Below are 16,771 nucleotides of genomic sequence, written 5' to 3'. Positions count from 1 at the left end.
GCAACCATTCGTGTGGAATATCTCTGCAAGTGAAGTAGAATAGGATATTTCCTTGCAGATTTAATTAATACGAATAGAGTAGAATGGGAGTCATTTACAAGATTTACTCATAACCAAAGGTCAGTAAAATTTATTTAAATATTGAAGGTTTCATCCAAAATTCTCTTGAAAAATTTTTGGAGCAAGTTAAAAATTATAAAAACAATGGAATCAGTGCTGGACTACTGTGTTTTTGTGTTCATTTATTTGCAAATTAGATACAAAATGAACGTAATATCTTAACTTGTAAAAGTTATAATAATTTGAACTTTTCTTTATAATTTTAACCATGCCCTAATGAATTTTGAAATTGGAACTATTTAATTGCTTATTTAATTTTGAGTATACATTTTTCAATAAAGAAACTGTAATTAAACTGCATAGTTTCTTTTTATTAATTAAAATGATACATTAAAAAATTATATTTCTCTCTGGCTGTCATTTATTTTCACTATGCTTCAACATAAAATTTTCAAAGAATTAATTTCCTTTCGCGAAACCAATCCTATATAAAATTTTATTACCTGTTTTTTTTCCCCCCCCAATTTTATGCATTTACTTCACTCAAGTAACAAGCAAGTTCAATTTCAGTTAAATGTTTATATCTATTTATTTTTAAATATAAAAAAAAATATTATTATTAAATTTATCCGAATCTGTGGTGCCTCTTAAGAAATGGTTGTGTTTTTGAGTTATTACGCTTACATTTATAAGATTACAAAAATTAAGACAGTAAACTCTGATGCATTAAAAAACAACTATACATCAAGTGTTAAAAGAATGTACCGAATTTCATTTATCCAAGTTGCCTCGGATTATTGTAGGGTCTTGTAGTGAAAGCTTATAAGCCAGGTAACAGCTACGCTACACGAGAAAGTGCTTTTGTATTGTGGTCATGTTACTGGACTGCGAACCACAAGGTCCCAGGTTCTATTATCGCGCATCCCAATCCGCTACAGTCTGGAGGATTGCGGGGAGTTTATTTTAACAGAGGTGGGGTGCAGTGCATTTTTCCGTATGCCTCTGGGCGAGGTGAAGTCACCTCGTGGTTATCCACGTAATTGCGTTTGTGAATGATCGTGTTGTAAGCAAACGAAGATACGGGCGGTCAACCCTTGGACAGACTCGGTTCATATTTTGACTAAAATCTACGCTTCAGATGATAAAAGAGTGCGTAGCGTCATGAAAAGTGCTAACATTTGAAAATCATTTTTAAGCACCTTAAAAGTGCTTAATTTTCTCGGAAGTCCAAAGAAAATATTTATTGACGGAGACGTTTTTTTGTTCCCGCAGGCATTGAATAAAATAAATCAAAAACGTAGTCATAAATCTGTTTATCGGATGTATCAAGGAAGAAAAGGAGAGAATTCGGGGTAGGGATGAAGGAGTTTCAACTAGTGTTATGATAAGGCTTAATGAATTTTTTCCTCAGTTCTTTCTTCGACAATGGGCATCGGCGTATGTTGAAATGATTATTCCCAAGAGGCGAAATGGAAAGAAATGCGTCAAACATGTTGCAACCCGAGCTTCTTTAGTATTCTAGATAGCGAAGAATTAATTTTAGCCATATCTGGAAATTTCATGTTTAACCTTATAGGTTTTTAAAGAATAAGCAGGTTGGTTCCCACTGACGAAAAATAAGAATGAAATAAGATGTGTTTGATTTGTAAAATGAATCGAAAACGGGAGAAACACACAAATGAAAGATATATATCATATATTTAGACTTTTTTGTTCCGATTATCATGAAGTCATGTTAAATTCGATCATTGTTCGCGTTTATATTTGTTTTGGGACGATCTTTTGAATGACCTAGGAAAGGTATTTTACTGTATGGTAAATTACTAAATTGGTATTTATTGTGGCGCTTACTTACGTTGTCGATTAAGTGTAATCCAGTGCATTGAAATTTTGGTTTAAAGCCACAACATTTCAATAATAGCAATTTATTTTGTGGTATACTTTTTAAATGTCACTTAAAATAGTTGAAAATTATCTTTCATAGAAAACTGATATTGCAACACAATAGAGTATGCCATAGGAAATACGAGTTAAGTTTTCAAAAGTTGCCGGAAAGGTAAACTAAAAAAGATACATGGACATTTCCGAGAAAACGCAGTGCGTTTTGTTCAAAAAGAAAAGAATAAAAATAAAAACTATGCAACTTGGTTTTGCATAAACTGTGGATTTGCAGATATGTATTTAATATTTATTTGAACAATTCCACTCAAAATAAATACAGACGTGTGACATTTCTTACAAATACATCTGCATTTTTTAAAAATTGCTTTTTTCATGTGAAATATATTTTTATTTTTCTCAGTACAGTACATTTTATTCGCACTAGTTGCTCTTTGGAATAAAAAAAAGGTAGAAAAAGAAATTTTTGACATGGAGGGAGAAATTAGAGTGTCATAAAAAATGAATGGAACAAAGAATTTTTCACTCTTAGCAAAATGCAATAACATTAAAAGAAAAACCAGCTGGCGAGGTCTCCCCAAAACTTTCTCGCATATTCTCTAATAAACTTGTCATGGCAGAGAACGGCTTACATGGCATTAGCATACAATAAGTATTTACGAAATATTAAATTTTGTTGGGAATTTAGCACTTTTACCGAATATATCTCGTCATCCTTGGTCATTTATATCTGGCATGCGGATAATAACATAAAAAAAAATGGAATTTGTGTTTTAGAAATATTTTTCTCACTCGATTGAAACAAAAATTTGACACAAAACTGCGCTTGTATTACAAAATCTGATACCTTTTCTGAAATATTTAAGACATTGCGTTTGTGAATTGTCGCGTTCACATGTTTCTGAAGGCATAGACCTACAGACAGTCAATTCCTTTTTTTTTCAAACTTTGAGATGTGTCTACACTGCAATTTATTTTCATTCTGAGCTTAAATTTATAGTTATAAAACTCTGTCAGCATTACTTGATATTACGTTTTCTTAACTAATTCCTAACTGATTAATTGTTTGCCAGCAATGAACATAGACGTTTGTGTGTTAGGAACTGGTAGAGTTCTCTTTCCCCTACGACTTGTGCAAATACCCCCTCCACCTGTTTTTTCCATTATGTATTTACTTTAGCTATTATTTAAATCTCCATTGATGTAAAATCTAATCCAGATTTAAATCTCTAATATTAATTCTATTCAGTTTGCTCATAACTCAAATTTTTAAAATTTCCTTGTATTTAGACTGGCAACATTATTTTAAAAAAGGAGCGATGAGGTTCTATTCAATCTCTAAACAAAGTTATAACCATTTTTAGAATTTGCCATATCATATTAGAATATATTTAGATTAAAATATAAAAAAGAGCTTCTTGTCAAAGTTTAAAATTTTACAAAATACATATTTAAAACTTCCAAAAATAATTAAAAACAATTTTTTTCTGTAAAAGCTATAATTTATTATATAACAGAAAAAAAATCCTATGCGTGGAAAATACGTGGGCTTATGTATACATGTGTGTACAAAGGTGCTTAATTTTTTTTTCTCTAAAGTGCTTAAAAAGTGCTTAATTTTTCCATCCATTTCTCACTACGCACCCTGGATAAAACTCTATACCAAATTTCATTTATCTGAGTTGATACATTTTTGAGTAATTGCATTTACACACACACGAAAAAATAGACAAACAAAAGATGATCGCTTGACAGATTTGGTTCAGATATACACTTCTATACACTATAATCTATGTACAGAATTTTATCCATCTAGTTCTTTAAATTTTAAAGTCATCAAGGCCCTTATACTCGGAAACCCAACCCTTCTGTGAATTTATTTAATTCAAAATTCGAAAAGGAACACATTTGGTTTTAGAATCATATGCTTAATTTCATTCATGCAGCGCTGCACATTTTTGAGCTTTTATATTCACAGATAGAAAAAATTCACGGTGTTTTTTTTTAATTCAACGAGTTCTAAAACATGGCAATGTATCAAAATCTCTAATTCGAATTTTTTGACGATCGCAATATTTTCTCCTTTGATATTTCGTTATAAGAAAAAGTAAAAATTTTTTCATTTAGCTGCACGTTGGCATTCCTTGAGGGATAAAGTTAAATATATAAATTTTTTCGCATATTATGTTTATACCATGTAATTATTAAGAATTTTAAGCGATATCTCGGAAATTATTATGTATTTATTTAAAAGTTTTCACTCTCCTAATAATATCTCCCAATCAATACATAAATAACACAAATTTCATTTTTTTTTTTGAACATGAATATGGGAGAAAATGGAATTATAACATAGCAAATGAGAGCAAAGCTGGCATACTAAAATGCCGGAATCCAAAAACTTGTGCTAATACCCCAAACAGTTTTCGAAACATTCACAAAAACCGTAAAATTTCCACAATCGATTTACAACGTCTCCTTTTTGAGTCACCGTATATTAAATTTATTTTAATTTATGGGTCTAATTTTCATGATGCACGAACTTTAATGTCCATAATAACATCGCAGTTAGTTAAATATTAAATTTATTTTCTGATCAGACGATTTTAACTTAACATGAATTCTTAAAAAGAAAAAAATAATAATAATGTTTTTTTCCCCACTAAGATGATATTAAATTAGATTGCAGAACAGATTATTTGTTGGAACGTTTAATTAATTTTTGTTATTTACCAGCAATTACCGTTTGCAAGTAAATGAAACGGAAATCAGCAGCATTTCTTACCATCCAGTATATTAATTAACGCTAAAATAAGGAAATTTATTAGCACATATGACTTAATGTTGAGTACTCATTCATAATTTTTTTTAATTAGATGGATAATAGTTAAAAAATTTCCTTAAAATGATTCCTTAGAGTCATAAAATTATCTACTCTTTGAAATCGCGTTTGTGAAAAAAATATTATTTTCGAACCTCTAGTTCGGGATATTGAAGCATGCATGATAATGCACTCGATTCCATTCGCTTGAATTTATTTATATCGATTACATTAGCTGTTGCTTAACAGAAAGTCCAGCACTCAGTCATTCTTATTATAGTAAACTTAATAAATCTTCTATCCGATTAACAATAACTTCCACCTGAAAATAAAAATCCATCCTTGTGATCCTCCTTTCCCCCTTAAAAGTCTATAATTTCATTGGCTTAAAATGTCTTTACAATACTTGTATTTCCCCAATAAGCGACTTTTTAAGGGGGAAAAAAGTTAAACAAGGTATTTCATTCGTCATAAAAAATTAAGATTTATGTTAATTTCTTAAGGCGAGATCAATTTAAAAAGATTAAATGATAAATTTATTCTAAAAATAATAACAATTCTTCAATGTTTAAATAAAAAGATAAAGATATTTATATTTTGATAAAAACGAACTCATATTAAAGATAAATGTTTGCTGTTTGCTCCTCCGAAATTACTGAGATAAAAACGCGAAGAAAATGTCTTATTTTTCTATTAACAAGCTGATATTTACTTAATATACGGTCTCCGGTAGGTTGGGTCTTTTTGGGTGGAGTTTTCAACAAACAAAATTAAGTATATCTTAAGAACTACTACGACTTTTGGAACGAAATTTAATACACATACATAAAAAAGACTTGTTGAATCTAATTATTAAAAAATCCCGATTTCCGTAATGGAAAAATGTTGTGATAATGGTTAATGAACTCGGTTAGTCAATTTGTCCATCTCAACAAACAGGTCCTTTTAATCCATTTTCAACTACACCAATTCTCTGAAGATGCGATAATAAATAACACAGTTGTAGAGGTGGTCCTTTTTATTGTGATTGACGACTGTACGAATATTCCATGTCCAAAACACAATGTTCGCAAGCTCTTATTATGTCGTTTTCCATAAGATAATACAACCGAGTATTTCTTTCTATTGGATTTCTTCACAAGTTTTTTTCCAGTGTGGTCCCAACATCGATTAGTCCCAGACTTGAGTCAGTCGCATCTTACAACATGCATGATATACATTCAATCTAATCTTTCACATCTGATCACCACATGAATAACACAATCATTTAGATAAATAAAATTTGATATGTTATCTTTGTTACTAAAGTTCTCTGCACAATTTTCGTTTCAATCGATAGCCTTCTGGTTTTATGTATAAATTTAATATTGACAATGTCAAATTTAAAATATTATTATTCACAAAATCTTACCATTTGCAGTTTTTTTAAAAATAGAAATTAAACTATTATTAATATTAAACAATTTTTAAATATCATAGTTTCTCAAATAGTAGCACAATGTACTAAGCGATTCTTAAAAATTGCTAGAAGCTAATAATTTTAAAAAGAAAAAAAAAATAATTAAACATTGCAAAAGGCATATAAATAAAACAATTTAAAATATATATACTATATTTTCTTTCAATTTGAGTAAGGGAGTTTAATGAAAAAAATTAAATAGTTTTTTTTCTGTATATGAAAACATTGCTTTTAATTAATAAAAAGTTATCTAATTGATTAATTGTCATAAAATTATCCTTGTGTTTCATCATATCTGAAGTAAATCTATCTTCAATTCGAATTTTTTATATCTTGCAAACTATTTATAAATTTTTATTGATATACTCGGAATGAAAATATTTATTTAAAATTTATACTCAATAGAATATCAACCCACACGTAAATAAACGTAGTTTCAAATATATATTAATATTATTTGCAAAAAAATAAATGAATAAATAAATAATTCCATAGGAAATATTATTAGCTACAAATCTTATCAGCAGCAGTTTTATTTGTAATTAAATGAGAATATTAGTTGCAGTATTTTGAAAACTTCATTAAAAAAAGTGTTAAATTTTCTTATGAGTTATAATTTTTAAAGAATATTAAAAGAATATTTAACTAAACCTCGAATGTAGCAACTTGGACACACATACAAATTAATAATAAAATAATCATTTTATTGTTAAGCTGGAAACATAGTTTTGAAAAACATATAGCTAATTATTCCATTAATTTGTCTCTAAACCTTCAGTGAAGATTTTTATAAACTTCGTCTTTACTTATGAACAAAAGTTGAAGAAAACACTATTCAATAATCAGAACTTCTAAATGATACAAAATATTTATGAATTTTAACTTCTATTTATATAGATTATTCCTTTTTACTTTTAAGGCGGACTGATTCTATTTGAACAGAAAGTGCCATTTTTCATCCTTTGTCTTGACAGTTTTCTGGAAATGGGAACTAAAGAAAATAACATTCCGTGACGGCTGACATTACGGATTATGTCACCCGATCTCCCTAACTCCCACCCAGGGGGATTTACTTTCGCTCAGGCACCTCCTTCGTTTCCTTTTCTCGACCCCCTTCGAACGTGGCAGAGCAGCAATAGTTTCCAAAGCAGCTGGAGCGAAAACTTTGTCCATGAGCAATTCCAATTTTTCGTTGTTCAGCCATGCGTGTAATTTGTACGAGCTTTCCTGGAATTCTTGATTCAGTAATTTAATGGTGAGGGTGAGTTGATGACTATTAATTTAATTGATAAATATAATGCAATTTGGTAAATTTTAATTCTCTTTTTATTTAGAATTTTTCTTTAGAACCTTAAATTACTTATTAATATAATGTTAAATTAATGTGCATATTTTTAAATCAAAACTAATATTTGTTTGTATCATTTAATTTTTTTCGTTAATTAAATATATGTCTGTGCTTTGTATCGTCAATGCTCATAAGTAAATGATTTGAAGATTTTACTGTATTTACTGTATTCGATTAAAAACGCAGCAAATTATACAGCACATTTTTTTTTTATTTAAGCATTTTTTTATGTATGGATTTTATTTAATAAAAAAAATTAATGGCTAAATAATTAAAAACTATAGTTTTTGTAATTATTAAAGATTTAATGCATTTTAAAATTTTGGAATACTTTGAAAAAGTTAGTATATTTTAAAACTTAATACAAATGTTAATTAACAAAAAAATCAAATAATTAACTACCACGAGTAATAAAAATAATTAGATAATTCCCATTAGATGTGAATATGGCTGTTTATTTTGGAATTTCATCAGGCGATCGTAGTTTCCAAAAAAGTCTTCCTTTATTAAAAGTATTTCCACATATATGGAAAAGATTATTTTTTAAATTATTGATTTTTTAATTAAAATAATTATTACCCGATTAAAATGATTTATTAATGTAAATGAAATAATTATATTATTTATTAATAATGTATTATTTATTAGAACTGCGTCATGTTAAAAATAAACCTTCATTGCCGTTTTTCAATATGAAAATTTCTTTCCGTATTCATTTTTATATTCGTCATTAATTTCTTTTCCTGTATTTATTTTTTTAACCATTCAGTTTTTGAATGAATCAAATTTTTATTTGATTTTGTTAATATCGAATTAGGCAATTTTCACTGTATTCTGTTCATCTATTATTTCTTACTTCGTTTCCTTATGCATAATATTATTTAATGCCTATGTTTATTAAAACTTTCCTCATATTGACTACTTTTCTACGAAAATACGTTTTCCGATTCACTTTATGAATAAAAATTAATAATTTTTACTCCGAGGTAGTGAGGAAGAATTGAAAATAAAGAATTAAATAAAACTGTTGATAAAGACAACGAACATCAGTTTACAAAAACTGATGGGCCTGATAAAATACTTGCTTCCAATAACTTCATTACTTCAAAATTAAATACATAACTCAATTTTTTTTCTAAACTCATAATTAAAGATTTAATTTAATTAGACTAATATTTTTTTTAAAGCTACCTAGGAGCCATTTAGGAATCAACATCATCAATTTGAAGTTGAATAAGATGATGTAGACGACAATTGTGAACACTGCTTCATATGGGACGGAATATTTTTATTACGATGAAAATATGATTATAGAATCACATACCGTTTGTCAATTGTGAGATACGACATACTTGAGGAAATAATCATTCAAAATGCTCTACAGACAGATTATTTAACCTAGAGTTCCAAATGTTTCACTAATTATTTCTTAACGAAGAGGTGCTCCCAATGAGAGGTTTTACAAAATTTGAACCAGAATTTTAATTCAAAGCTAATTTTAAGTTATTGGTAAAGTTTTATTCTCCAAAACCAGCACCCTTTTCTACATAAAATTAAAAAAGTAAAAATTTTAAAAATAACAATAAACTACTCAGTGGTACAAGTTTTATTTCTGAGCGCTTTTCCCTCTAGTTTCCATAAATTAAAATATATATATATATTTTTGAATATATTTTACAACAGTATTTTTCATTTGTTTTAATCATTAAATTTATTTATTATTTATTTATTATTATTTATTTATTTGTTTTAATCATTAATTTTACTATGCACTTTATCGTTTCTGTATAAATCACAAAACTTTTTAAATACTTTCACATACTTTTTAAAAAAAAATAAAATAAAGGTAAGAAGAAACAACCTAAATTATTAACTGACTACGATATTTCAGATTGCAGATTTGAATCATTTTTAAATTTTTTCTGGCCATGATTTTGTTTTCTCTTTTTAAAACAAGTATTTTTTTTATTATTTATCTATGCTAATTATTCAATATTATATAAATGGATGTCTGGAATTATCTAAATGTTGTGCAATTTCAAAAAATAAATAAATAAAGGTAGGGACATATTGCGACTTCTATGTCTTAGAAACAACGCAATCAAACTTCTCAAATTATGTAGACGTCAATAAGGTGGAGAGAAAAGGACAAGATGCCGATGTGGCAGTTTTGAGGGTTGTCAGTAAATTCATCTAGTCTGGTTTAAATTTGCATTTATATTTTATAAACAAAAGACAACCTAAAAACCGAAATAATTGTAAAATAAATTATTAAAAAAATCATTTAAATTAATTTATTAATAAATCTGATCGAATTATGACGTTTTGAATATTACAATTTTAGAACAATCAACATTTTCATAATACTAGGCCAATCAGCTGTGGAGAAACTCTGAGCACTGATTGGTGTTTCTTTGAGACCATCGATAGAGTGGTCAAAAAATCGCGTGTTTTTATAAGATAAAAATATTCAAATTTTTATGTCACACAGGTTTAGTCGCAATAGAGTGGATCTTCCTTTTTATTTCAAACCATTCACCTTTGTTATTCGCTGGAAATATTGCTTATGTTTAATTTTATTTAAATCGTTTAGATGTAGCATTATGTCCATGATTCCACTAAATCTCTACAATTAAGCCATGCTATTTTAATTGTCCTAATTAAATTCTGTTTGTAATGTACACGAACCTTTCTAATGGAGAACAGTGCCATATCATCATAGCACTTTAAAAAATATCTGGTTCATTACTAAATTTCTCGATATTTTAGCTTCACATTTATATTCATTTTAAAAATATTATACAGATATTAAGCGGAATCTTTCTTTAACTTTCGACAATGGAAGCAAATCTCGCAATTAATAATTTCATGAAACAATGAAAATGGTTTGAATTTCAGGGAGACCATGTGATCTATTGTACAGATAAGTATAAGGCTTAAATCGTAATGATTTTTTTTTTTTTTTTTTTTTTTTTGCAGATCAAAGAAAGTAATGTTGGGAGACAAATGGATTCATATTCAGAATCAGAACCAATTATCCAAAGAACCGTAGCCAACGCCAGAGAACGAAACCGCACTTCAAGTGTAAACGTAGCGTTCTCTCTTCTAAGGACTCACATACCAACAGAGCCGAAGGACAGGAAATTATCAAAGATTGAGACTCTGCGATTAGCAGTTTCGTATATCAAACATTTGGCCAATCTCATCACGGCCAATGCCGAAGGCTATTACGGTGGTCAAGTATGTCAACGATATAATTGCAAGTATCAGAACTGCACGGATTATTCGAGATATAAACAAATATGCACGTTTTGTTTGGCGGAAAGCAAGCAGGACTTCAAAAATCAGTCTTCATTCTGAAAGAATTTATTCTGAGAAACTTTGGAAAAAAAAAAAAAAATGAAATTTAAAATGGTAAAAGTGAAATGTAAAACAAAATGTCATTACTTAAAATCTGTGTTAATTGCATTATTTGTGTTTCGATCCATCACAACCAAGAATAATAAACAGCTTCTTTTATACTTATGATTACTATATAAAACTATCAGCAGAAATTTTTGATGCAACTATCGATATTTTCATTCAATAATACCATAATTAGAGAATTTTGTTTAGAAAATATCAACAACCAAGAAAAAAATTAATTATATTTCATCCGTTTCTGAATGATTTCTGTAGAATATGGAATTTAATCTCCATTTATTGCTATTTTATACTTATAAATTAAGAAAAAAATGTCTTTTTAACAATAAAAACATAAATAAATATTTTTTTTTCCAGTAATGCAAAGATTTATTATCATATTACAGCAAGCAAGACTTCTAGTAAAATAGTCCCCTATTTATAAGAAGCTTCCGTTTAATGTAATATGCGCAAATAGAATGAAGAATAATTTAAATGTAATTATTCTGATGTATTCTGATGATGATTAGGTGTGTGCCAAAAGTGGCGTTACACCGGTAACAGCTCACAAATAAAATTAAAAAAAAATAGAATTTAAATAGCTATCAAAAGACTAGCTATTCATTTTTTTCTCATAATCTTGTGTACTAGAAGCTAAAAACAGTCAAAGAAAAAAAAAAAAAAAAAAAAAAAAAGGAGCAGGTTTAAAAGAAAAAGTGGAGAGGTCTAAATGGCCCAAGCAGAAGAGCTTACATAATATTCCAACAGCATCATTAAAACATAATTTGTAAATAATAAAATTTACCGAAGATAGGCAATTTAAATTTACAAAAAAAAAAAAAAAAAAAAGCAAAGAGAAAAATATAAATAAACAAATGCAAAATTAAGTAAGTAAATAATAATAAAAAAAAATAAACAGAAAAATACATATATACAATAACTCAGTCTAAGGTAGAATCCATGATCAGGGACAAAAGGCCAGATAGAACTCTTTTTGCACTTTTTTTCTTGTACTTACTAGATACAGTCCACTTCCAACAGTGCTTTACAAACTTGGATAAATTATTGTTTAATTTGGAAAATTCTGTTGTCGTTATGATATAGGAAATCCAAAATATTTCTTTTCAGTGTGATAGATATGGATATTCTATAAACATTTTTTTTTTTTAAAAATTATCATCATTCTAACGAGACATATTTATCTACATATCATTAAAAGAAACATTTGGAATAATATAGTGAAGTAATTGGCAAAAAAGGAGAGGAGAATCAGTTTCTGATTTTGAACATATAATGGTTAATATGATATCTAAATGATCTTGGAATGAATTCAGTCAACAACATTAGTGCATTCTGGTATAAGCTCTTTAGCTGTGGATACTAATCTACCATATCACACACACGCATATATATATATATATATATATATATATATAGTATCCAACTGTAATTAGTAATACTTGATTAGTGTATTAATTGTAATATAATAAATTAAATCGCAAAAACCAGATATCTTATAATTAAGTTCTTGTAATTCTCATTTGCACATTTCATTTACACCACTGGTTTATGTAGACAACAACAAATCAATTCTCCTTAGCAAGCCAATTTCAAACTGTAAGAGAGTGGTGGCATTTTGCAGAATAAACGATATGGCAACAGCTGCTTGACTTCAGCCATTCACCAGACGAAGAAATATCATTAAGAAGTCTCAACATTTTAATCGGGGAAACAAGTCGAAAGGTGCCCATGCATTTGGTGCTTCATTCAAAAGCTCTTGTCTGGCATAAAACTGACAGACTTATTTTCCATAACAGTTTCACCGACAAGAGATCAAAACAATCGAAAAATATAACAATCCATACATTTTTTTCTCTTCCGTATTTCATAAATTATCGGTAAAACGCAACATCTGATTTACTTTGTCGTTTTATCGGCTTTTCTCCAAATGTAGTGCAAACACTACAGGTTGAGCGGAAGACGAAAGAATTTGATTTTCGATATTCTGCTGACTTAACTGCTGTTCATCGACTAGCCAAACACAGAAAAAAATCGCCTATTTCGATTACTTATCATGTAACAACTTTAAGGTAGGAATTAAATTATCAATAACTTTAATTCAACTCTCAATACCTCCATTCCGAATCAGTGAAACATTTTTCTTGACGAAACTCTTAATTTCTCGCTAAAGGAAAGGAGCAAGCGGTTACGGTTACCTAGAAGGGGACAATTGTAATAATTTTGTCACCGCTCTTCTTCGTTGGAATACGAACAGTCAATTCATAGCCCAACCTTCTAAAAAACAAGTGTCTAGAAAATTTAACGTAATAATTGGAATCCATGCAAACTTCATGAATTCAATAAACTATTACAAAAGTTACATGGACAACTACATGAACAACGACTACAATTTTGCAATTGGGCCTTACTTTGAGCAAAGTCACATCTTTCTTTTCCGAGAAATGTAATTTCAACAGACGAATATAGAGAGAAACATTAACCCTTTGGGGTACATTTACATATCAGAAAGTTCCGTATTTGATTGAATTTATGTTTCCATTTTTTTGTAATTCTAATTAGTTTAAGTTATCTCAGTATCATGTAGCGATATATATTCTGAATAATAAGAAATAAATGAATTGTTTAAGTAAAAGCTATTGCCTTCACATGTTCAAAAAACTAACTGCGCTTCAAATATATAAGTCGTTTCAAATAAATGTGTAGTCAAAGGGTTAATCATCAAAATAGTCAGTTTTGGAGTGATGAAAACCCATTCTAAAATATTTCTGAGGTGGCATTTTTAGAAGTTCGTTGTTTATTCCCAATATGTTCAACAGTATATTGAATGTATATCGATATATTCAGTTAGTTTTGATAGGTATTATATCTGAACTAAGTCAATTAATTGCATTTGACAGTGCACGATCTGGATCTTTACCAACAAATTCAAAAAGCCTGTCTGCAGTTGCTGAACTGGATCGCATATACACAAGCATTGTTTTAAAAATACAGTTTTGCGTAGATGACGAATAAATTATTTTCTGATTCTGCCCTTTTCAAATTCTTTAGAAGTATGTGTATACTGAACATTACAGTGAAAGTCTGTACCGAAAACACCGATCGGTGATAAAGAAAAATTATCTATGTCAATAAAATTTCCTTTTAATATCTTTAAAAAAATGCAGAAAGATGCATGAAAATTGCATTCGTGTCCTTATAAAAGACACTTTAAGACAAATATTCCACTCATTAACACTTTTTCGCTATGGCAGTCATATAGCATTTTAATTTTTTTGCTTAATTTTTTTATTGTTACCCTCTACAGAAGTAAAGTATTCCCATTTGTTTGAGTACCTTATTTGAAGAAACTTTGCAAATTGAATTATATGTCTAACTGAAATAGTAAAGGAAATGAAAGTGTGCTATTATAAATATTCTTATGAAACATTCTTTAAAACTTACTTTACCTTTTAAAAATGCACAGCATATATTTTAAAAAACGATTAGGTAATGATAATTCAACAATATTAAATAGTTTTATGCCTTATGCATATCATAACAAATCTCATGATGGAGTATGTTATTAGATTACATGGAGTAATTTGTTGCATATAATATGTTAACATTGCAAACAGTTATAAAACTTTTATTATTTTGTAAGTTTTGAGGAACAACAGCTCTATGAACTTTATTCATATTCACTCAAATTCTTTTAACCATTCAAAACCCAACAGCCAGTTACTTGAAAAACTTTCACATGCAGTGCAGTTCACTGAGATTTTTTAATTGTGCACTGATATGCCAAAGTTTCCTCTTGCTTATTAGATAGGCCATAATATATATTTTGCAAAAATATCCATATTTTTTATTTAATTATCTTTAAAGCAGTTAAATCAGAAAACTATATTGATTATAATTATAACTCAACATAAGTAGTATTTTTCTTTTTATCCCAGAATCTCTGAAGTGCCATGAAATTAATTTAATTAACCAATCACGTATCCCAATGAATGACCAGTTATTACTTCTTCAGCTACATCTGGAAAGGTTTCTTAAGCGAATATACCCCTATCTATCTTTTATATCAGTTTTAAAAAGAAAACATACACAATTAAATTAAAACTTACTTGGGGTAATTTGTTATAATGTAACAAATAATCCTTATGAAATGTAACAAGTTGGTAAAGGTGGCACCATTTTATATCTTGATACTTTCGAGAATTATAATGTAGTTGTACAGAGCTTTTAAATATAATTTCATTTGTCTGAAATTCAGGCTTTCTCAGAATACTGATCTTGCACAGATATTTCGAAGTGCAATAAAAGACTTACATAAAAAGGAAAAAAATTTAAAATTTGCAAAAACTCTATAACTAATGCTTTCACAAGCAACTTTTTTACCAGTATCTGTAGGCAAATCTAAAATTCGTAAAGGAAACCTCATGAATGAAAGCTACCAATCTATGAGAGAAAAGCAAATTACAATCAGTGGTTAATTTAAAATTTGAATGAAACAATTTGCCTTAATTTCCTCTACTTAATATGACACAATAATAACTCTAATGAAACCTGTTCAATTTCCTTCCCCATATGTGAAAAAATGAGTCATTTATTAAATGATCTGATCAAATAATAGTAAAATAGAAATCAATTATACAAATAAATTAAATGTTTGTTTTCAATAAAAATACTTTATTATCACAGTAAAACAACAATCATGGAACTTTCAATTATATTCTAAATAGAATTAAATATTTTATTGAAGTTAATTTTGAAAATAACTTCCAATAAAAGATGTCCTTGATAATATACATGCATAATTTTATATGATTAAAATTACTATAATGGATGAAAATAAATTCTGATGTATTAAAAGTAAAGCAAATTTACAAGAAGTATATCTAAAAAATTTCATCAATTTTTAAGCTTAGTGTAAACAATTTTCAAAGAAATTTTAACTATTAGTAATATTTTTAGGTGACTGCACTTTTACATATTGAAAATAAAAGAAAAGAACAAGGAAAATGTATCTACTATAAAATTATATAAAATATTTATAAACAGAAAAATTGATATATATATATATATATGCAATAAAACTATATAGCTGCTAAAACATAACTTTTGATATGTATCATTACTAGCAGCAATGCCAGTTTTTCCAATAAAACAAATTTTGAATAATGTAGCCATAAAAATATAAAAGTTGTACAACTTAAATCATTATTAAGATATTAAAAATTAAAAAAAGCTATCTACATAACATTTTTAACACATTTCATAGAATTACCAAAAATATTTTCGTATTTTATCTGCTTTGAATGAAAGAAATATACATGAAGTATCTTTCATATATAAAACCCTGAGTACAAATAATTTATTGATAAATGTTAATGAAACAGAATTTCATAAAATGAATTAAATTGTTTTATAATGAACGTCAAAATTTAATAAAGTAACAGCATATATAACAAAACTTATTTGTATATAATGTAACATTTGAATATATGTAAACTAATATATATACATGTAGTTAAACTTGTATATTTGCATTCTCAATACACAGATGCACTTTCCACAATAAAAATATACAGTTGGGAATAAAATAAATCTGTAAAACATATTTTTTACATTATTTGGAAGTGTAACTGCATTAGAAATGGAAGCACAGAATCATATATTTTATTTCTTTTGTAAATCCAAAATGAAAAGCAAAAATGAATGTAAGCTTCAACAATGTCAAAAATCTATATTCATAAAAAAAGAAATTATATATAAGTAA

At 27.8% G+C, this 16,771-nt stretch overlaps 1 protein-coding gene across 1 annotated transcript; it reads left to right on the top strand.

Annotated features, from left to right (window-relative positions):
* The first annotated feature begins 7,361 nt into the window (after positions 1 to 7,361).
* LOC129965647 (transcription factor 15-like) lies at positions 7,362 to 10,947 on the top strand. The gene is made up of 2 exons (XM_056079729.1): positions 7,362 to 7,500; positions 10,567 to 10,947. The coding sequence occupies exons 1-2, from the start codon at positions 7,492 to 7,494 to the stop codon at positions 10,945 to 10,947; spliced, it is 390 nt and encodes a 129-aa protein (XP_055935704.1). The 5' UTR covers positions 7,362 to 7,491.
* The last annotated feature ends 5,824 nt before the right edge of the window (positions 10,948 to 16,771 follow it).

The sequence above is a fragment of the Argiope bruennichi genome, chromosome 4 (genome assembly GCF_947563725.1).
Source record: "Argiope bruennichi chromosome 4, qqArgBrue1.1, whole genome shotgun sequence".
NCBI lineage: Eukaryota > Metazoa > Arthropoda > Arachnida > Araneae > Araneidae > Argiope > Argiope bruennichi.
The sequence above is the reverse complement of the archived record's forward strand: the minus strand, read 5'-3'. Positions and strand labels throughout refer to the sequence as shown.